At 44.8% G+C, this 23,585-nt stretch overlaps 1 protein-coding gene across 2 annotated transcripts in view; it reads right to left on the bottom strand.

Moving 5' to 3' along the window:
• Positions 1 to 23,585, bottom strand: part of LOC117369344 (serine/arginine repetitive matrix protein 1-like) — a 137,529-nt gene that overhangs the window by 8,915 nt on the left and 105,029 nt on the right. For both annotated transcript variants that reach the window (XM_033963807.1, XM_033963808.1), the window contains one exon: positions 13,072 to 13,098. In XM_033963807.1, the coding sequence (XP_033819698.1) occupies positions 13,072 to 13,098 (27 nt within the window). The remainder of the gene's footprint in view (positions 1 to 13,071; positions 13,099 to 23,585) is intronic.

Here is a 23,585-nt window from a genome sequence, read left to right as displayed (position 1 = left end):
GCTCCAAAGTCTACAGATATGTTCTCCGTGGTGTTCCTGGCAGTGTCGTTCATTCCAACGTGGATGAGAAGCATGGGGAAGTGGTCATGGGCAGTGTTCCCTCTAAGGTGAGCGCATGAGCGATCGCTCACTATTTTCAGTGGCGTCGCTCATACGCTTTCCCTTGTCGCTCACTCGAGGGCGGGCAGAGGTGAGAGGAAGCGGCGGCGGCCTGTAGTTTAAAGTTAAAAGATGCAGCGGCGGCTCCTCTCAAGATCCCCGACTGCATCGGACTTTCCGACGCAGGTGGGGATTTGTGAGAGGAGCCGCTGCTACGTCTTCAGTGTCCTCCAAGGGGGGGGTCGGTCCGCCCTGGCTGTGCACCCGCCCTAAGGCTGCAGTCGGAGAGGAAGTTCGGGCCAGCCAATTGCTGCCTGGCTGGGCGGAACTTCCTCTCCGACGGCAGAATTGACGTCGGGGGAAGCTGGTCGACCCGGTGTGAAGCAGAGAGAGGTTTGGGCAGCTGTGGCGGTGGCTTTGGGGCCTGTTTCCCCCGATGGTGGCAGCAGTGGCTTTGTGGAGGGTAGGGAGAAAGAAATAAAGAAAGGGAGCAGGCAGGGAGACAGAAGGGAAACAGAAAAAAAGAAAGGAGGCATCAAAAGAGAAAAAAAAAGAAAAGGCAGGGAGAGAGGAAGAAAAAGTTAGGGAAGGGAATGAGGTCTGGAGGAGAGGAAGCATACAGGCTGAAAGAAGGGAAGAAAGATTGGATGCACAGTCAGAAGATGAAAGTGCAACCAGAGACTCATGAAATCACCAGACAAGGTAGGAAAAATGATTTTATTTTAAATTTAGTGATCAAAATGTGTCTGAATTTATATATGCTGTCTATATTTTGCACTATGGCTCCCTTTTACTAAACCGCAATAGTATTTTTTAGCGCAGGGAGCCTATGAGTGTCGAGAGCAGCGCTGGGCATTTAGCGCAGTTCCCTGCGCTAAAAACTGCTGTTGTGGTTTAATAAAAAGGAAGGGAGGTATATTTGTGTATTTTTGTATGGTTATTACTGAGGTGACAATGCATAGAGTCATCTGCCTTGACCTCTTTGAAAAAACCCAGAATAGGAATGATAATTAACATTTTCTCAGCGTATAGTGTGCTTTGTGTTTTTTTATTTTATTGTTGGTAGATCATTTTGACTTGGTCATTTTAAAGTAGCTCGCAAGCCCAAAAAGTTTGGGCGCCCTGAGCTAGAGTGTTGAAGCTCTGTATTTCTATTTTATCCCCCCTTTTACAAAACTGTGGAGCGTTTTTAGCGCCAGCCGTGGTGGTAGCAGCTCTGATGCTCAGAATTCTATGAGCCTCAGAGCTGTTACCACCGTGGCTAAAATCCACACTTCAGTTTTGTAAAAGGGGGAGGGGTTAGTTTGTGATGACATATTCCATACTAGGCGAAGGTGTTTTCTGGGTTCTGTGTGTTCAAAAGACATGGTTTTCTGTTAGGATTGAAGGTGTAGGATTGATCTGTGTTGGTCTGGCTTGTTTAGTTTTACAATGGGTGTATTGATGTACTGCTCACTACAATATGTAAGATGCTGCCTTTTCCTAGGTACTCATGTGTGACGTGTGGCTTGTTACTAAAAATCATGTTTTTCGTACAGATGGGGGGGGGGTGCCAAAAAATGATGGGCCCTGGGTGTTACATATGCTAGGTATGGCACTGTATGTAAAGATACCAGAAAGCTGGCAAAACAAAAACTTTAAGTAAATTGTTATTCTTCTAAGTTTTGAGTATTTAACCCTCCCACAATCTCATGGGCACTCGTTTCAAGTTTATTGAGATTTTGATTTAAACGCAATATCAAATATTTTCAATGCGTATAACAAAAATAAATTTGGGGAAATAAATAAAACCATTTGAACAATAAACATACAAACATATCCATGGATGATTAAAAATGCATAAGGAGTACAAGGATAAACTACATTTGTTTAAAAATGCGTCCTCTGCGCCTGCTCATAAATTTGTGGAGTATGTAACTTGTCGCTCATGCATATTTTTTTTTTGCACACACCTCATCAATCCTTAGAGGGAACATTGGTCATGGGGCTTGATAAGTCTGTCTAGGCAGGCGGTTAAATCTCGGATCCTGGCTCCTGGCAGTCAGCAAACCTCTCTAGATTGCATATCTGGTCTGCAAATTGGTCTCTCGGTGCCCCTCAGCAGGGAATCCACAATGACTACCACTCTGCACTTCTTTGGGGGGAGCTGATCTGTTATCTCCGGAACCGGAATCGTCTGGTGGACAACTTCCTGTACCTCATTGGCAGGTTCCTCCTGTAACAGCTGGAATCTGTTCAAGGTGATTAATGGGGTCGATGTTAAACTGCCCTGTGAACGAGAGAAAGAGACAGAAGAGGAAGGTCTTCTACGTTTGCCGGGGGAGGAAGTTACCAGCTGCCAGGAGTCAGCGTCTCCATCCTCTTCTTGTACCCATCATTGGTTTCAGGGTTGCAGGTTCGGACAGTTTGGACGTCCTGAGGATGGTCTTGTCTGGCTCAGAGTGCCATAAGGTCATCCAAACCCTGGCCAAGTAAGAGCAAATCTTTGAAGGGCAATTTGCTCAGTATAGCCTTGGATGACGAATCACCCGACCACTGGCGAATCCATAACATTCTCCAAACAGAAACTGAATAAGCTCCCAGCTTAGCAAAAACTTTCAAAATATCATAGAGTACGTCTGCCAAATAATTTACTCCAGAAACCAGGAAATTGAGATCCCGAAGGACAACCTCCTCAGGATCCTGACGAAGTTTAGTATGAAATGCCCGAGCCACAAAGGAAGTGGCCGCTGCCACTCGCACTCCCGCTGCAGCGGAATAAAGAAGACGCTTCATGACAAAATCCAGTCTTCGGTCCTGGACATCCTTCTGGTCAACCCCTCCATCCAAGGGCAAGGAGGTTCGTTTAGTGGCTTGAGCCACCGCCAAATCTACCCTGGTTGGCAGGACCAGGTGCTTGGAAAATTCTGAAGCCATGGGATACAATTTAGCCATGGCCCTAGTGCACTTTAGGGGACCCTCCGGGGCCTCCCAAACCTGCAAGAGCATTTCTGCCAAATTCACATGATCCGGAAATGCAGCGGAAAGCAGGGGCTTAGAACTTATGACGGAACACTCCGCCTGAACCACTGAATCAAGTTTCAATGGCCGCAGAGATTCAGCGATAAGATCAGGAAGGCGACTGGACTTAAAGAGCCTGTGCACCATCTGATCCTCTCCCAGATCATGGGAATCAGTGTTCTAGGAATCCCTGAGATCCGTCAGACTAGCTGCGTAAGCGGAGCCCGCCAAAGAGCCGTGTGATAGCAACAGCATAGAAATTGATGCAGGCACCGAGGCAATAGCAGGAAGTTGCCACTGTCATTCAGGCGGACCAGCAAGGGAGCAGACTGACATGCTGGAATCCAAAGGCTGCACAGACTGTTGCACCAGAGTCTGAGGAGGAGACACAAGCATAGACCGCTTTCGCAAGAAAGCCTGATGCATCATATCCACAAATTCAGGCGGAAAAAAGGCCCGAGCGGCTAAGCCGATCTGTGGAACTCAGATTTAGAATGTTTTGAAGACTTATGAGACTTTTCCCCAGAACTGCGCTTGCATTTTGCGGAAGCACCCTCCTCACCCAAAATTGGTGTCCCAGACGCTGGAATTGCGTCTCCGGAGGAAAGCAGAGCCTCCCCGGAGGATAGTGAGGCATCTACACACAGTCCATGGGCTGCAGCGCACGTGAGACATGGCTGTGAATCCATCCGGCATCTGCCACATTTACGGCATAAATCCATGCTATCCTATCCTGAGGTAGCCATCTGTGAAGTTTGGAGCAAAAACGAAGCTTCTAAGTCCAAAAAATATAGTTTAAAAAAATTTAAAGAAAATCTACGATGGCCACCACGGGTGCCAATTTTGACTAAAAAATGCTTGTTAAAAACACAGGAAAAAGCAAAAAAACTGGAAATTTTAGCATTTTATAGGTTGGGGGACCAGGGCATGCAGGGAAACCCCCAAAACCCTGATTTGAGCACCATGTCTCACGTGCGCTGCAGCCCATGGACTGTGTGTAGATGCCTCACTATCCTCCGGGGAGGCTCTGCTTTCCTCACAGACACCACAGAGACATGTGCTGCAATGAAAGTCTATGGCAGCCTGCAATACACAGTACAAACAAGGAGATCAGTACCTCAGGAGCTGATTAAACTGGATTTTTCAGGTCTTCTGACCGCCTCACCTTCCCTGCCACCTCAGATCACGACCACCAGGACCCCTCAGGGAAATCAGGGAAGACATGTGTCGGGGTTCCGATCCCAGAATACTTCTTTGGAACCGCAGCAGCCTGCATTCTACCCCTTTGCAGATGAACCAGGGGAGAGACGGCTCCCGATCCTAGAGACCCGATCCAATCTGCAAGCTGTCCAGAGAGCTTACTGCAGTTTCAGGCTTACAGAGCATCCTTTAGAAGCAGACAAAATTTAAAATGTCTGCGATCTCTCGCCAAAGGATCACTTGCACAGAGTTGATCCGCAGTACGTTGGCAAAAAAAATCAACAAAGACTAGGAATTGAAAACAAATCATGAATAGAATTAACTGATTTCAACCATGCAGCAAAGCTGCAGGATCACAACTGAGAAAGACAGGAAGCTCCTGGCCAGGAAGCCCAAAGGGGAGGGATCATCTTTTAGTTGCCCTGCAGTAGAAGCTATCAGACATACAAGAAACACTCTAGTTCAGCCTCCAGAGGGATTGTACAAGAAAGATTATTCAACAAATCTCTGCAGACAGGAGTGGTTCCTGGGGATTGGAGGAGAGCGGATTAGTCCCTATTCACAAAAGTGGTGATGAAGCGAGAAACTACAGGCTGGTAAGCCTCACTTTGGTTGCTGGAAAAATAATGTAAGTGTTGCTGAAAGAAAGGATAGTGAACTTCCTAGAATCTAATGGGTTACAGGATCTGAGGCAACATGGCTTTACAAAAGGTAAATCGTGCCAAATGAACCTGATTGAATTGTTTGATTGGGTGACCAGATAACTGGATTGAGGGCATATGCTAGATGTAATTTACTTAGATTTCAGCAAAGCCCTTGATACGGTTCCTCATAGGAGGCTCTTGAACAAACTTGAAGGGCTGAAATTAGGCCCCAATTGGTGAGCTGGATTAGAAACTGGCTGTCGGACAGATGCCAGAGGGTGGTGGTTAATGGAAGTCACTCAGAGGAAGGAAAGGTAAGTAGTGGAGTCCCTCAGGGTTCGGTGCTGGGGCCGATCCTGTTCAATATGTTTGTGACATTGCTGAAGGGTTAGAAGGAAAAGTTTGCCTTTTTGCTGATGATACCAAGATTTGTAACAGAGTAGACACCGAAGAGGTAATAGAAAATATGAAAAAGGATCTGCAAAAGTTAGAGGAATGGGGGTCTTTCCTTATTTGCACCTGAAGGTTAGGCCTCTCTGACATCATCAAGCCTGATCCATTGTCTGCAAGAAATCATTCCAGCCTAAACCTAGCAAGAGAAAGAAGAACACATCTTTGCTATTTCTGCCTGATGCATTCTGGGTATGTACCAGAACTGTATTCTAGTCAAGGACATCCAGCTATGCCTTACATGATCTGCCTATGTGAATCTTGGGGGAGTTATGCTCCTGTGCTTCTTATCTAACGAAGGCGCCTCTGTCTCACAGCCGGTACGAGACTCTATACAGAAAGGCTATTCATCTAAGTTATGTTTATGGATTGGTCCGGAGAAGTCATCTGACGAGAACCAGATAGAAGGTGTGAATTATTAATTAGTCTATGCCAGGATGTGAGGGAACTCGCATCTTATCATAGGTTACTCTGCATTTTCTATAATAATTAAGACCTGAAAAGTTATCTCTTGTGACTCTCTGCCTGAGAGAAAGTGAAACCGGACTTTTATACCTCTGGATTCCATGGCTGCCAACCTAAGTTACAGCTTCTACAGTTGCTGACGGACTGTTCCTAAACAGAAGGATCTCCATATCTGCTGAGCTGAGGGAAGACGTCTTCCATTTCACCTGATTCTGTGCTACAGCCTAATTGGATGGTGAGGATAAGGAATTATATGTCTTTTCAGCTGGGTTAGAGGGAGAGAATCCTATTGTTTTTAGGATAAGAATTCGTAAAGCACCTGTGGTGATAAGCGATATATTTAGTTTGCTGCTAATCAGGAATTATTATTATAAGGAATTATTTACATTACATTACATTAGAGATTTCTATTCTGCCATTACCTTACGGTTCAAGGCGGGTGTAAGAATTAGTTTATCTCATTTATCTAACAAGTGTTGTGTGATAATTATGTACTGAGTTTTATATATGTAATCGGATATTTTGTGAACAATATTTAGTTATTGCAGCTGGCTTATGAATTATATTTTTCTATTTTCATAATAAAAGTATTTCTCATTAGCCTGGGTCTGGTGTCGTGTAAGTAGGCAAAGGTAGCTGAACCTGGATGAGATATTATGGTCTTCCCTAGAAAACTAACAGGCACGTATTTGTTTATGTAACTGATTAGTGCACCATAAATCTTTCTACAGGTCTAATATCTGGCAACTAAAATTCAATGAAAAGAAATGCAGAGTAATGCATTTGGGGATTAATAATCGGAAGGAACCTTATATGCTGGAAGCTGAGAGGCTGATATGCACGGACGGGGAGAGGGGCCTTGGGGTGATTGTGTCAGAAGATCTAAAGGCGAAAAACCAGTGTGACAAGGCTGTGGCTGCTGCCAGAAATATGCTGGGCTGCATAAAGAGAGGCGTAGCCAATAGAAGGAAGAAGGTGTTGATGCCCCTGTACAGGTCATTGGTGAGGCCCCTCTTGGAGTATTGTGTTCAGTTTTGGAGACCATATCTGGCGAAGGACATAAGAAGACTTGAAGCGGTCCAGAGGAGGGCGACAAAAATGATAGGAGGTTTGCGCCAGAAGACGTATGAGAAGATTGGACGCCCTGAATATGTATACCCTAGAGGAAAGGAAGGACAGGGGAGATATGATTCAGAAGTTCAAATACTTGAAAGGTATTAACGTAGAACAAAATCTTTTCCAGAGAAAGGAAAATGGTAAAACCAGAGGACATAATTTGAGGTTGAGGGGTGGTAGATTCAAGAGCAATGTTAAGAAATTCTACTTTACGGAGAGGGTGGTGGATGCCTGGAATGCACTCCCGAGAGAGGTGGTGGAGAGGAAAACGGTGACTGAGTTCAAAGAAGCGTGGGTTGAACACAGAGGATCTAGAATTAGAAAATAATAGTAAATATTGAACTAAGGCCAGTACTGGGCAGACTTGCACAGTATCTGTCTGTATATGGCCTTTTGGTTGAGGATGGGCTGGGGAGGGTTTCAAAGGCAGGGAGGATGTAGATGGGCTGAAGTGAGCTTTAACGGAGACTTCAGCAGTTAGAACCCAAGCACAGTACCGGGTAGAGCTATGGATTCTTGCCCAGAAATAGCTAAGAAGAAAAAATTAAAAAAAAATTAAATTGAATCAGGTTGGGCAGACTGGATGGACCATTCGGATCTTTATCTGCCGTCATCTACTATGTTACTATATGTTACTATGACAAGGTCCCGCATGAACGACTACTTTGAAAAATTGGGAGCCATGGAATCAAGTGTGAAATACTCATGTGGATTAAAAACTGGTTGGCGGATAGGAAACAGAGAGTGGGGGTAAATGGACAATACTCGGATTGGAAAAGCGTCACGAGTGGACTGCCACAGGGTTCGGTGCTTGGACCCGTGCTCTTCAACATATTTATAAACTACCTGGAAATTGGTACAACGAGCGAGGTGATAAAATTTGCAGATGATACAGTTATTCAGAGTGGTGAAGACACAGAAGGATTTCGAAGACCTCAAACATGTTCAAGAAATAGGCTGCAACATGGCAAATGAGGTTTAATGTGGATAAGTGTAAGGTGATGCATGTTGGTAACAAAAATCTTATACACGAATACAGGATGTCCAGTGCAGTACTCAGAGACCCCCCAGGAAAGAGACTTGAGAGTACTGGTCGACAAGTCGATGAAGCCGTCTGTGCAATGTGCAGCAGCGGCGAAAAGGGCAAACAGAATGCTAGGAATGATTAAGAAGGGGATCAAGAACAGATTGGAGGAGGTTATCATGCTGCTGTACCGGACCATGGTATGCCCCCACCTGGAATACTGCATCCAGCACTGAGAGATTAGAGAAACTGGGCCTCTTCACCCTTTAAAAGAGGAGACAGAGGGGACATGATCAAAACATTCAAGATAATGAAGGGAATTGACTTAGCAGATAGAGACAGGCTGTTCACCCTATCCAAGGTAGAGAGAACGAGAAGGCACTCTCTAAAATTAAAAGGGGATAGATTCCGTATAAATGTAAGGAAGTTCTTCTTCACCCAGAGAGTGGTGGAAAACTGGAACGCTCTTCCGGAGGCTGTTCTAGGGGAAAACACCCTCCAGGGATTCAAGACAAAGTTATACAAGTTCCTTCTAAACCAGAATGTAATGCAGGTAAGACCAGACTCAGTTAGGGCACTAGTCTTTGACCTAAGGGCCACCGCGGGAGCGGACTGCTGGGCACGATGGACCACTGGTTTGACCCAGCAGCGGCAATTCTTATGTTCTTCAGTTAGTGGAGGATGTTCTAGAATACAGTTCTTCAACCGCCGGTCCGCGGACCGATGCCGGTCCACAAAAAAATCTTGCCGGTCTGCGAAGGATTCGGGCCCCCGCTGCAACAAAAGGTGCCGATGTCAGCCGACTTGCAACTTCCTGTTGCCGTCGCTGTGCCGGGACTCCTGCCGCGTATGTTTCCTGCCTTGTCTCCGCACCTCCAGACCACCAGCGGCAGCTCTGTGTGCTTTTAACTTCGGCACAGAACTGCCTCTAAGCAGTTTCATGAGGCAGCCTCGGGGCCTTTGCTATGCCGGCCCGCTTCGATGATGCAATGTGGGCCGGCCTAGCAAAGGCCACAAGGCTGCCTCATGAAACCGCGCTAAACTACTGCTTAGGGGCAGCTCTGTGCCGAAGTTAAACGCACACAACTGCCGCTTGCCTAAAGACTCTTGGGCTGCTGAAGGAGGGCAAAGAGCAGCTGTCCTGGAGGTTTCCCTTCCTCTCACCTTTGCAGGTCCCTTTTTTCCACGTTTTATTTTTTTCTTCAAACGGCAACGGGCCCCAGCATCGACATCAAGTATGTTCCACTGTTCCTTGCAAGTGGTTCTGCTCGGCCAAAGCTTCCCCTCTGACATGAGCCACCCTCAGGGGAAAGAAAGTGACCCGCAAAGGTGAAGGGAAGGGGGGCAGATGATGGAAGTTGGGGGGGGGAGAGAGAGAGAAGGGGCAGATGATGGAATGGAGGAGATGAGAGAGAGAAGGGGACAGATGATGGAAGTGAGAAGGGAGAGAGAGCAGAAGGCAGATGGATGTCAGTTGAGAGGGGAGAGCAGATGCTGAATGGAAGTGGAGAAAGAACACATACTAGATGGAAGGAGGAGATAAATAAAGGGGAAAGAAAATAGTAAGATAATGGAAGGGTGAGGGAAAGGGGTGACAAACTGTGGGTAGACACAGTGAAAAGAGGGAAACAGGACTAAATAGTAATAAAGAATTTAATTTAGATGGAGGCAGAAAATAGAGAAGGAAGACCAGAGAAGAAAAGGGAAGAGAAAGCAGAGAACGACATCAGATCTGAGTGGAGGAAATGAGAAGAGAGAGATGCTAAAAACCACAGGGTAGAGGGAAGGTACAGAGATGCCAGACCATGAGGGGAACAGAAGGAAGATGATGGATGCCAGACCAAATTGGGGGGGGCAGGAGGAGAGATGGCAGGGAAAGACAGACAGTGAATGGAAGGGGCAGATGCTGGACTGAAGAGACAGAGAAGGTTATTATGCCGCTGTACCGGGCCATGGTACGCCCTCACCTGGAGCACTGCGTCCAGCACTGGTCACCGTACATGGTACTACTCGACAGGGTCCAGAGAAGAGCGACTAAGATGGTTAAGGGGTTGGAGGAGCTGCCGTACAACGAAAGATTAGAGAAACTGGGCCTCTTCTCCCTCGAACAGAGGAGATTAAGAGAGGACATGATCGAAACATTCAAGATACTGAAGGGAATAGACTTAGTAGAGAAAGACACTATTCACCCTCTCCAAGGTAGGGAGAACGAGAGGGCACTCTCTAAAGTTGAAAGGGGATAGATTCCGTACAAACGTAAGGAAGTTCTTCTTCACCCAGAGAGTGGTAGAAAGCTGGAACGCTCTTCCAGAGGCTGTTATAGGGGAAAACACCCTCCAAGGATTCAAGACAAAGTTAGACAAGTTCCTGCTGAACAAGAACGTGCACTGGTAGGGCTAGTCTCAGTTAGGGTGCTGGTCTTAGACCAGAGGGCCGCCACGTGAGCGGACTGCTGGGCATGATGGACCACTGGTTTGACCCAGCAGTGGCAATTCTTATGTTCTTAGGGCAGACGCTGGATGGAAGAGAGTGAAAAGGCAATGAAAGCATAAACCAGAGACGACAAAAGATAGAAAAAAAATAATTTTATTTCTATCTTGTGATTCGAATATATCAGATTTGAAATATGTATCTTGCTAGACATAACTGGGTAGTGCAAAGCCCATGCAGTGCTTCTTTAGCTTCCAGCTGGCTTAGGGCTCTCTCTGACCAGGGGGCAGTTGCCTTAGTTCCACTCCCCTAACACCATTCCTGTCATGTGTGACTGTGGTATTCTGTTACATGATATTTGTGTAGCATTCTGTAATAATTTGGCTTATTCAGTTTTCTTGATAGTAGAGGGGATATATGTGAAGGGGAGGGGAGACAGGGGTTTTGTTGATCTTTGCCCTGTATTATTTGTATTTATAAAATGACAATTGTATAGAATGTTTTTATACTTTAATAAAATATGTTCAATGTAAAATCATAACTATTTGAGGCTTGTGCGGATGGGATCAGATGGTTTGTGGGACCAAGCTCGCAGGGACGAGGCGGCGATGGTTTTTAAAAAAAATTTCAGTCTTAGTAGTTTGCCGGTCCACGAAATAATTCTTTTATTTCCACCGGTCCATAGGTGTAAAAAGGTTGAAGAACACTGTTCTAGAAGATTTTGAAATTAAAAAGGAACAGATCCTCTTGGAGACAGAGAAGATTGCTGAACATTCTAGAATGCCTTAAGAACATGGCCTAGAATGCCTTAAGTGGCAAGTCACAAGAAAATTATTTTCTTCTCTTTCTCCATCTGTTCGTTGACATATTAATCCAATGCTCCAGGACTGATCTGATATGGACGCTAAGAAAAATGGCTTTGCTCCTAATTAACAACCATGAGAAACTTTAAAGTTAGGGGCCCTACTAAATATTTACTCAAAATCTCAAGAAGGTGTTCAGACTAATTTAACTTCTTGGAAATCATAGTTTGAAAGCACAACTGTAAAAACTAGTGCTATCCGATTCAGGAAAAAAAATTTTTGATTCGATTCAGCCTATTGAATAGATTTTTTGATTCGATTTTCCTGCCCAATTGGGTGGGTTTATTTTTTCAAACATCCTGGTGGGTTTATTTTTTCAAACATCCTGGTGGGTTTATTTTATAGCTTCTTTACCCACTCCACCCACTTTGCCCTCTCCTACCCATACTGGCACTGTGGTTTAAACAAATTAAACAAAAAAGACTTTTCCTCTCTCTGTTAAATCCTAGCTCATGTTCACGGTCTAACACCATCTCTTGCAGGATACACATTTCAAATCTGACTTATTGTAATCACAAAACAGAAAATAATATTATTTTTTCTACCTTTTGTTGTATGGTCATTATTCAAATCATGTCGGTCCCATGCTCTGGAATATCTTCTGATAACTCACTTGCTAGGGTCTCCTGCCCATGTGTCGTTTTCTTCTTTCTCCATGCTAACAATCCATTTTCCAGCTCTGTCCTTCCCTTCCCTACCCTCCCGGAGGTCTGGCATCTTTCCATTTTTTCATCTCCATCCCCGCAGCTGCAGCGATGGACCCCACCATCCCCAGATCCACCATCATCTCCTTTTCTCAACTACTCTTTCATCTAGCATCTCTCCTTCCTTCCCCACCACCCCAGGGGCCACCATCTCTCCCTTTCTCTTCCCAACTACCCTCCTATCCAGTATCTCTATCCCCCCCATACCATCCCTTGTGTCCAACTTGTCTCCTTTTCTGTTCCTTCCCTCCCTAAATTCCATTGTCCACTATCTCTCTCTCTCTCCTCTGTTTTTAGACCCATTATTTCTTTCCCCCTCCCCTCTCAGTCTGGCATATGCACAACTCTTTGGATCCCCCCTCCCTCCGTGTGCTTCTACACCAGCACACCCCCCGAAGGCCCTAATATTTCCCTCTTTCTAGTGTCCTCCGGCTTCCCCTTTGGCCTCCCAGTCTCACTTTCAGCTAAATACAGCAGCCTGCAGAAGATCGCCGGTGCTGTAGTGATCCTAGCAGGATGCCGTTGGCCTCCGCAGCATGTTCCCTGTGCCGCAATCCCATCCCTCATCTGACATCAGGGGCAAGACTGTGGCAGAGGGAACATGCTGTGGAGGCTGACGGCAGCCTGCTAGGATCGCTACAGCACCAGCAATCCTCTGCAGGCTGCCATAATTCGCTGAAGGTGAGACCGGGAAGCCAGGGGGGAAGCCGGAAGACACTAGAAAGAAGGGGGGAACATGCAGGCCTTTAGGAGGGCCTAAATCTACGGAGCCGAGGGTACCCAGCGTTGGTGCCTTTGCAGCACTTCCCTACTGACCCTCCCCCCCTCAAGCAGAAGCAGCAGCAGCAGTGGACGTACAGCAAGAGGCAGCGCTGCCGCTCCTGCTTTAGGAGACCTGAAGGCATGGGGAGGACGGTTGGTCACTGTATCGGCGAGCCTAATTTTTATTTTTTAACAAATCGATTCACCAAAGTGATTCGATGAATCGATTCTAATAGGCAAATCGGGCAGCACTAATAAAAACTCGTGATTTTGTAGGACAAATAACAAACCATACACACACAAAAGACACTCACCCCCGATCTCTGCTTCTAGATCTGGACCTGAAAAAGAGAAGAAAAATTAGGGTAGAAAATATGACACTGCATTTGCTATTCCCTGTTCATAAAGCACCATTCTACACAGCATTATACAATCAGAGAGATGGTTTATAAAAACCTTATTTGCTCATATTCTGTGTCCTCATCACTCTGTCAAATCCAGCCAAATCTGCATTAAATCCCACTACAAGCAGATAAAGGGAAAGAACCAGAGCTCTCTGTAAGGTATGCACAGTTTAAGGAGTAGGTCTGTTCCAATAGGCTCTGTCTTCAGCAGATGGTGAGCATGCACTGAATTGCTACTGCATCAGGTTTTGGCCTAAACTCCCAGGGAAACAAATACAGGTGACAGAGGAGGAGATCTGAGTGTCAGCTGGATTGGTGATCACCATTCCAATCAAATACCTCTCCCCCTCAAACATTTAAATTGGTGTGATATACAGACCTCCTTCACAGATGGAAGAAGTGGGCAGAGATTTAACAGTAGACATTCAGAATAAATCTAAAAAAAGGGGAAGTTTTACTAATAGGTGATTTTACATGCCAGATGTTGATTGGGTAACCCTATTGCAGAGTCTTCTATTTGTGTGATGCTGAAAGAGAATGCTAACAGTAACTACATGGTACTATACTCCTGGCAAACTGAAAGTGATGTTTCCTTATACAGCTATCGATGTGTGTTGGACATATGAAAAAAGTCCATCTCTCAATACCACATTTGGTGGCCTGTGAGAAGATCCAATAATTCTGGACTGTGGTCACTAATCGTTTGTCTGGGGGTTTGGGGGAACTTTTTTGAAAGATCCTAAGTAATGCTTACTAGGCTTGGGTAATAAACATGAATCTAAATAGCAAAGACAGTTAAAGAGTATGAGTGTCTGCAGCAAAAAGTGTAATTACAATTTCAGCCCCTTCACAGCAAAACTCTGGAGCCAAGATAACTGACTGGCTCTTGAAACTGAGAACTGTGGAAGAGATGGAGAAACTTAGCGACAGAAACCTGGGACATTATGACCCAACACATGAAGAATGGTCACAACTAACCCTGATTGTTGATGATATGTAGGATTAGGGGAGGGTGAAGGGTTACTGCAATTAGTAAAACAATGGTGGGTACTCTGAGGTGCTTGGATGATAGAGAAGGGAATACACCAGAGGGGGCTGGGAGGTTGTTCTGTTTTTTGACATACCCCAAATAAATGTTATTTTGCTTACTGGAATGTTTATATTTGTACTGCCTATATTCTTTGATAAAAAAAGAATATTGATACAAAAAAAAAATCAAAATCAAGATCGGTAACACTTATAAATATTAAGTACAACAAAGTACAAAATACATCTAAAAGTAAAAATCAAAACAAAAAAAAAAACACATGCAGAGTGTTATAAGCTTCCAGTATACATTAGGCAAGAAAGAGATCGTGCAGTTTAAAAAAAAAAAAAGTTAAATCATCACCTATTTTGTAAAATGAAGTATGATGATTGATACTTTCTACATGACCTAGTACTTTTGATGATTTTGACATGTCTATTTTGTCTTGGCTTTTGTTGCTATTTATTTTAATTATGTATGTATGGTTATAATCTGCCTTGTTTAAAGGTGAAATATAAATAATAAACTACAAAAGACAAAACAATATTAAAAATATTAATCACATAACTGGATGATATTCAAAGCAATTTAAAAACAACTATAAGAGGCTTGAATGTCCCTCTAAATGTCTTTTCCCGGTCGCTAGTGCTGTTTAGCACTGTCTTCATCGGGACAGGCAGTCCCGCAGCAGCCCGACCCAGCCAGCTGAGAGGGTCCTCCGGGGAGCCTTGAAAATCGGAGCAGCTGCCGAGGGAGCCTGTCGCTAGTGCTGTTTAGCACTGTCTTCATCGGGACAGGCAGTCCCGCAGCAGCCCGACCCAGCCAGCTGAGAGGGTCCTCCGGGGAGCCTTGAAAATCGGAGCAGCTGCCGAGGGAGCCTGTCGCTAGTGCTGTTTAGCACTGTCTTCATCGGGACAGGCAGTCCCGCAGCAGCCCGACCCAGCCAGCTGAGAGGGTCATCCGGGGAGCCTTGAAAATCGGAGCAGCCGCGGTACGCGGCCCGCGGTCGCGAGCCTTGGGTCGCGAGCCGAAGGGGCGTGGCTAAAGGGGCTAGCCCCTTTTGAGCCCCTTCGGAGCCTAAGAGGAGCAGGGAGCAGGATTACCATCTCTTCAGCATGGGTAAGAGGAAAGCTAAGGCAATACCATCTGCTGCAACAACAGGCCCGATGGATCGCCATCTTGTGGTTCCCATCTTGCCTCCTGTTGAGGAACAGGTAACTTTTAATATTCAAGCTGTCTCCTTATCCTCTGGGGAACCAACACCACCTCCTCAACCATCATATTCCTTACGGTTAGAAGAATCTCCTTCCCCTTTTAAGGAAGGAATAATTTCTTCTTCCCTTCAATCATTGTCAGTATCTGGTCTGGAGGTTTCAGGACAGTCCCTGGGACAGGCTAAAGAACTAACCCCAGTGCAGATGAGTACTGGGCAAAGCTCGGATGCTCTCCCCAGGGATAAAGTGATCACTCTAAATGATGTTTGGCTTAGTATTAACAGAATAGAGTCATCTTTACAAAAAACCGTTTTGAACTTATGTCAATTTTCATCTGATGTAACTGTGAAAATTAAAGAACAAAATAATAAAATTGGAGAAACAGCTGTAAAGGTTGAAAAGTTAGATCAGGCAGTAGGTAATTTACAAGTTAGCGCTGTTTCTAATATAAAGGATAGTATGATGTTACATGCTAAGTTAGAAAAAATGGAAAATGCTATTAGAGTTAAAAATCTTCGCTTGCTAAATTTTCCTACCACACATTACCTTTCTGCAATGGAACTTTTGAAAATGTATTTGAGGGAGATATTACATTATAACAAAGTGGAGACCTTTGAGGTCGATAATTTATATTACATTTCAAGAGATTCCAAAGAAAAGGTAGAGGAAGGTGGAATGGATAGAATAGTATCACCAGAGAGTCTGAATGTATCACAGTTTTTGGAGTCTTCTAAAGACATAATTGAGAAACGAGCAACTCTTCTCGTGACCTTCAAGACAGAACTTGAGAAACAAGATATTTTGAAATTATATTTCCTGAAAAAGCAAGAGATGTTTTGTGGTCAACGGGTGATAATTTTTCCAGATGTCTCTAGACAAACCTAGTTTAAGAGGAAACAGTTCCTTCAGCTAAAGCCTAAGGTTTTGGCAGTCGGAGCTACTTTCTTCTTAAAATTTCCATGTAAATGCCTGATATCATATGGAAATGATAAATATGTGTTTTTTGATCCAGCCCAGGTGGAAGATTTTATCAAAGAGAAACCTTTGTTGAAAGTTTAATTCCTTATTTTGGTTTACTTTTGGAGGATGATGTATAATATATATAATAGCCATTTGCCTGTTCCTAGAAAGTAGATAGAAGTTTTGCTTTGATGTTTTATTTGTACTGGCGATCACTTTTAATGTGGACTAGGATACGGTTGAATTAGTTTTCTTATATTATGTTAATTCCTATTTTGGAATTTACATCTTGTATTTTGTATTTTTTTTGTGTTCATTCATGTATGTTTGTTACAGAGATATTGTAATGAATAATCCAATAAATAAAGAAATAAAAAAAAAAAAATAAATGTCTTTTCCCTAACAATGAGGGTGATTTGCTATTTTTCAGATCACCCAGCCTATCATGGCCAGGGTGGAAAAACATACAGTAGCCCAGTCTCTGGCCCTGGTTGAAACAGAGCATCTAGTCCTGCACTTTGCACTTCTGGGATCACATATTCGACTGAAGAATCACGTCCTTTTGTTCTTTGAAGTTGCCATGAGGTCAGACGCCGGATGACCCCATCATCTCACAATGGCCTAGAATGCTTTCAGGGACAACGACCACTCTCCTGGATCTAATGTCTGTCTGCTAAGATAACCCACTTGAATATTGTCCACCCTGGCCATATACACCGCAGAAACTACAGGTGTTTTTCTGGAGCAAAATGCTCCTGGTGCCTCCCTACCTGTTGACATAGGCCACTGCAGCAAAGATTGCAGTCAGTGCAGCACAAGATGAACAGCTGAGGTAGAGTCCATTATTCTTGGATTGGGTCACTGTTGTAATAGTCGAACAAGCTGGCGTCCATCAGGATGACCCAGAAATTGATCTGGAGCAGGATTCCCTTTGCTAGAGACTGTGGGCGGAGTCACCAGGTCATGCTGCTTCTGGCTGGCACTCTGGGCACTGTCCAGAGAAGTGGAACTTGCAGGGAGTCTAAGGTGAGACAACAAGGCATCCTGGAGGGGACACATGTGCATCTTTGCCCTGGGGACCACCTCTATAGTGGCCGCCACTGACCCAAGAACCTGAAGGTAATGCCACGCAGTACGCTCTAGCTTGGTCAGCAGGTCTGTAATCTGACTACGAAACTTCTGGAAGAAATACTCGGCCTTCTGCCAGGTTAAATAAGACTTCCAGATATTCCAGGGACTATGTCGACATGGCTTTTTTGAAAGTTCACAATCTATCCCATATTTGTCTCCACAACTGCTACTATCACCTTTTCTCCTTCCAGTCAGGACAGTGCTCTGATGAGCCAATCTTCCAAGTACAGATGCACTTGCTAACCTGCTCTGTGGAGATGAGAAGCAACTACCATCATAATTTTTGTGAAAGTTCAGGATGCTGTTGCTAGCCCAAAGGGAAGTGCTGAGAACCAACAGTGATTCTCCAACACACAGAATCTCAGGAACTGTCTGGGTTCCAGGAATACTTGGATGTGAAGGTAAGCTTCCATCAAATCTAGGATGACCAGAAGCTTTCCTCGCTCCACCGCTACGATGACAGACAGAATAATCTCCATCCAGAACCAAAGAACTCTCAGGGTTGTGTTGACATGTTTGCGATCCAGGATGGGCCTCCACTCCTTTGTGTCTTTCTTGGGTACCACAAAACATATGGAATATCTACCAGAGCCCGAGTCTTCTAGAGGGATAGGTTCAATGACTTGAATATCTAGCAACCTTCGTAATGTTGCCTGGACCTTTTCTGCCTTCTCTGGCTAGCCTGCTGACAAATCCACAAGCCAGCTGGAAAAAGGGTGCACAAACTATCTTGTAACCCTCTCTGATAATCTCCATGATCCAGTGATCAGACATTATCGATTCCCAGGTCTCCAGATAGTACGAGAGCCAACCTCCAAACTTCAGAGAAGCGGCTTGAGGGTTTGTGTCATTATGCAGAGATATTCGAGCTGCCAGTCGGACTATAGTCAAACTGATCCTCAACCCCCCAGGCCAAGAAGCAAAACACAAAAAAAGAGGGCGAGGGGAGGCAAAACTGCAGCTGACACCTTGAACAATCCAAAGGACCTCTATTGATATCTAACAACCTGTGCTCAAGCTCCCGATCAAGTCAAGGAAGCAAACAAGTGCCAAGGGCCTGGAACCCTGTACTCCACAAATCTTCAGCAGGCTGGTTGTACAGGTATCATTACTAGGAACTATCTCCATCAAATCTATCCCACTACATATGGAATCTAAAATTAAATTACTTGGCGTCATTATTAATAGAGATCTCTCCTTTCACGATCATATTAGCTCTATCGTAAAAGTCTGCTTCTTTAAACTCCGCATCATCAGATCATTAATTTCCATTCTGAATACTGACTCTATTACCATCTTGACCCACTCTTTAGTAATTTCTCACCTAGACTACTGCAACTCTCTCCTTAATGGCCTCCCTCAAAAAGAATTACGACGCCTTCAACTGATACAAAATACCGCAATAAAACTTATCTATAAGAAAAGCAAATTTGATCATGTCACTCCTCTCTTAAAGGAAGCCCACTGGCTTCCCATTTCCCACCGTATCACTTATAAAATTATTCTACTCACTTTCAAAATCAAACTCTTACATCAACCTACATTTCTCGACAAACTCCTTATTCCTCAAAGTTCCACTCGTACATTAAGATCATCAGACCACAAACTTCTCTATATTCCATCCCTAAAAGACTTCTATTATACTCGCAAAACAAATTTCGCTATAACCGCCCCTACATTATGGAACTCACTTCCACAATACCTCCGCGACGAACAACAATTAGCCAAATTCAAGACCAATCTAAAGACTTTCTTATTTCGGGACGCTTTTAATCAAACCTAAATGTTTTGGGTTTTTTTCTCTCTTTTTTCTTTCTCTCATCAGGCAAGCATCCATCATTTTCACGCTTCCCCTTCCCTTCGTTCAATCCCCCCCCCCCACTTTTCCCATCTCATCTATACAATGTAACTTTTTCCCTTTCCTCCCCTATTGCCCTCACACTCCAGTACGTCAAGTCTTTGTCATTTACGTTTAATTTTAGACATCTTTATGCACATTCTACTACATTTAAACTCTTTATTAATTTTATTGTTAACCGGCCAGACAATTGTTTGATGGTCGGGATATTAAAAACTAATAAACTTGGAAACTTGGACCTTGAAGGATACACTTATCAGCTGCAGACTCCAAACAGGCAAAGAAGTCCCTTGAAGCCATGCAAAAAAATCCACAAATTAAAAAAAATGAAAAAGACACACTGCAAAACAATAAAGAAAAAATAGAGCAGATCAGAGACACCTTAATGCTCACCTGCAAAAGGAAGAACTGAAGGGGGCAGCAGAAACCATGGAGAAGGAGTTGAAGAGCAGTGATTAACATCTTCTGCAAGTATGCTTGAAAGCACAGATGACTAACCCTATGGTTAAGCAAACCAACCCTATTGCACTGGAAGTGTGGATAGATATTGAGGGGCTCCAGAGTGAGTGCACTTGTGGGTCTGTAAGAGGAGTTTGAACTGTATTCAGAAATGGCTGGAGAGTCAGTGAAGCGATTTGAATAGAGGTGTAATATGAGAATGGTGGCTCTTGTGGAATATAAGTTGTGCAACTGAATTCTGCATAGATTGAAGGAGAGTTAGATCTGTTAGAATTTTGCAGTCTGTCTCCACATTCTGGACAGGTGAACAGTAGTATACCCCTACTACTAAACCCTTCCCTATTACCCTTGGAATTTCTATCCATAAAAGATTTCAGAGTAGAACTTTCATCTTGTGCAGCTCTATAAAATCCTTAATAGTGTCAGCCCTCCAATTTGCTCTGCCTTTTCATGTTAATACCCAAGTATTTAAGGTTTGTACTTCTTGTATTATGGGAGTTTTTGTATTGTGGGAGTAGGTTTTGTTGATGGAGTAGGTTTTGTTGATGGTGTATGTAATGTTTGATGTAATGTTATAGGGCTAGATTCACTAAGCTCACTGATCGTGTTCCGACCAGTTTGCGACCCTGATGCGATTCACTAACTTTCTTGCCCAATCCAATCCGCACCCAATCCGATCCGGTCATGCAAAGTAGGAAGGCAGCGATTCACTAAACAGAAGAAGGAACGCCAATTGGGCTGGCAAATCCAAAAAGAAGCGACTGCTGAGGACCAGTCGCTCATGTCCTTGCCGACTGTCCTGCTCTCTGCCGCCCTGAAATCCCAGCCCTGCACCTCTGAAATCCCAGTATCAAAACAAAAATAAAACCAACAAAATAAAATATTTTAAATACATCTCCCTAGTGCAAAAAGCACAAGAAGGCAAGTTCTACCGACTCTCCTGCTCTCTGCCACCCTGTCTCTGCCAACTTTCCTGCTCTCTGCTACCCTGTCCCTGATGACTCTTCTGCTCTCTGCCGCCCTTCCCTGCAGTTCAAGCCTGTGGTTTTAACCCACGGATTAAAAGCGTGTTCCGTTCCTGGCTACAGCGTGTTCTGCTCCATTAATACCCCCCCTTGTGTTGATCTCGCTTGTGAGGAGAGCGGACCACATCTACAGGCAATGAAGATGACTGCGCAAGCGTCTGGATCGCTCTGCAGCGATCTGTGGGGTTGCTGTAGGGCGTGCGCCAATTGCATTAAGTTGCATGAGGACTCGCAGTGAATCGGTCATCCAAGGAGACTCGGCCACGGATCGCCCACGGATCGGATCAGTGAGTTTAGTGAATCTAGGCCATAGTTTTTGTATGTAAGTTTGTAATCTGCCCTGGTTAAAGGCGGTATATAAATGAATAAACAAATAAACATCCCATTTTGTACCCTTTTTTCTACCAGGTCTCAGATATTACTTTATGTTTACGTTTGGTCATTTTACTATTATATTCTTAACAAAATTGTAAGTTTTAAGTTAACTATACTTGCTGTACATTGCTTTTTCTCCAATAAATACATTAATTTTTTATTATGCCAAAATATCATTCTTTAATGCCATAAAGACACCACCAGAGGGAGCCACATCGCGGAACAAGTTAGGGAGCTCGAGATGTTCATTGAGGAGGCCTGCAGGATGGTGGAGGCACGAGACCACCAACACACCAGGAGAGAACCGACAGTTGGACAACAGGAACTACCAGACACCATGGGAATAGGACCTTGCGGAGGACCTGGGCAGACAGAGGAGGAGGAGACCCATCAGAGCCAGGAGAATGGACTAGCGGACTGCGCAGAGGACACAGACCTGAGACCAGGGGCGGAGACACAGCTGAACCCAGACGACGGACGAATGGACTGCACATATGACACAGATCTGAGACCAGAGAGACAGTTAAAGAAGGGGAAATCAGCAATCGTGGTTGGAGACTCAATCCTGAGAGGAGTAGATAGTCACATATCCGGAGGGAGAGAGGACCGACTGGTAACATGTCTCCCGGGGGCAAGAACAAAGGACGTCATCAACAATATCGAGAGGATCCTGGAGGGAGCCGAGACGGAGGAGACAGCAATAGTGATCCACATAGGAACAAACGACATCAGCAGGAGAAACTTCAACAGGACTACACTAACTGACCAGTTCAGGATCCTGGGGAGGAAACTGAGACTAAGGACAAGGAGGATAGCCTTCTCAGAGATCCTGCCAGTACCGAGAGCGGACACAAGGAGACAGAGCGAACTACAAGCAATTAATGCTTGGCTGAGGAGATGGTGCGATGAGGAGGGTTTCCACTTTGTTAGGAACTGGACTACTTTCCTGGGGAAGAACAAGCTCTACAGAAGAGATGGACTACACCTTAGCACAGCTGGGACGAGGATGCTGGCACGCAACGTCCAGAACGCCATAGACTTGGCTTTAAACTGAAGAGAAGGGGAAAGCCGATAGTCGAACTGACCTCGACACATCGGACATCAGTACCTGACAAGGATACTGACCTGGGACATTGGGAAGGAAAGCTTGGGACTGAGTGTGTATGTTTTGAAAAAGGACATCGGACATCAATACCTGATAAGGATACTGACCCGGGATATTGTAAGGGAGGACTTGGAACGGAGTGTGTATGTTTTGAAAAAGGACCTAAGGACGCATTGCAGGGACCGAGGGCACAAATGGAACTCGTAAGAGGCACCAACATGGAACAACAGGAGCCAGAGGAGCAAGGACCTTGTGAAATAGAGACCAGAACTGAGAGAAAATTACAAGAACAAGTGGTGCAAGGGAAACAGGCTGAGGACGTCACAGACACACAGCAGCAGGAGGAGGATGAAACTCGAGGGCTGGCAAACCATGAGGAGGACTGCAGGAGTACCAAAACACGAGGAGAACAAAAAGAGAGGGCAAAAAACTGGGTCTTAAACTGCCTGTACACAAATGCTAGGAGCCTGAGGGCCAAAATGGGAGAACTAGAAATCACTGCTAGCAAAAAGGACCTAGACATAATTGGAGTCACAGAAACATGGTGGACTGAGGAAAATCAATGGGATGTGGCCATACCAGGGTACAAACTATACAGGAGAGACAGGGCACATAAAAAGGGTGGAGGAATAGCGCTGTACGTAAAAGACTCCATACCCTCAACCAGGATGGAAACAACAGTTCAGGCGGATGGCTTGGAATCACTATGGGTTAAGCTACAGGGAGGAACTGGGGCAGACATTAAAATGGGTCTGTACTACCGCCCACCAGGACAACCTGAAGAAATCGACCAGGACCTGGAGGCAGAACTGAGGCAGGTATGCAGAAGCGGAAAGGTGATGGTGATGGGGGACTTCAACTATCCAGGGATAGACTGGAGTATTGGGCACTCAAACTGCGCAAGGGAGACCAAATTCCTAGAGGTCATGAGGGACTGCTTCATGGAGCAACTGGTCAAGGAACCAACACGGGGTGACGCCACTCTTGACCTAATCTTCAACGGACTAGAGGGGCCAGCAAAGGAGGTGACAGTATTAGCCCCGCTAGGTAACAGTGATCACAACACGATCCAGTGCAGGCTAGAAATTGGATCATCAAAGGGGAAAAGAACCACAACGACAGCACTCAACTTCAAAAAAGGAAATTATGATGCCATGAGGGAAATGGTGGGAAAAAAACTCAAAGGTAACATAGGGAAGATGGATTCCGTAGAAAAAGCCTGGACCTTACTCAAGGGAACTGTGCACGAAGCGCAAAACCTGTGCATCCC

The sequence above is a fragment of the Geotrypetes seraphini genome, chromosome 11, assembly GCF_902459505.1.
Source record: "Geotrypetes seraphini chromosome 11, aGeoSer1.1, whole genome shotgun sequence".
Classification (NCBI taxonomy): Eukaryota; Metazoa; Chordata; class Amphibia; order Gymnophiona; family Dermophiidae; genus Geotrypetes; species Geotrypetes seraphini.
This window is presented reverse-complemented; position numbering and strand designations above follow the sequence as displayed.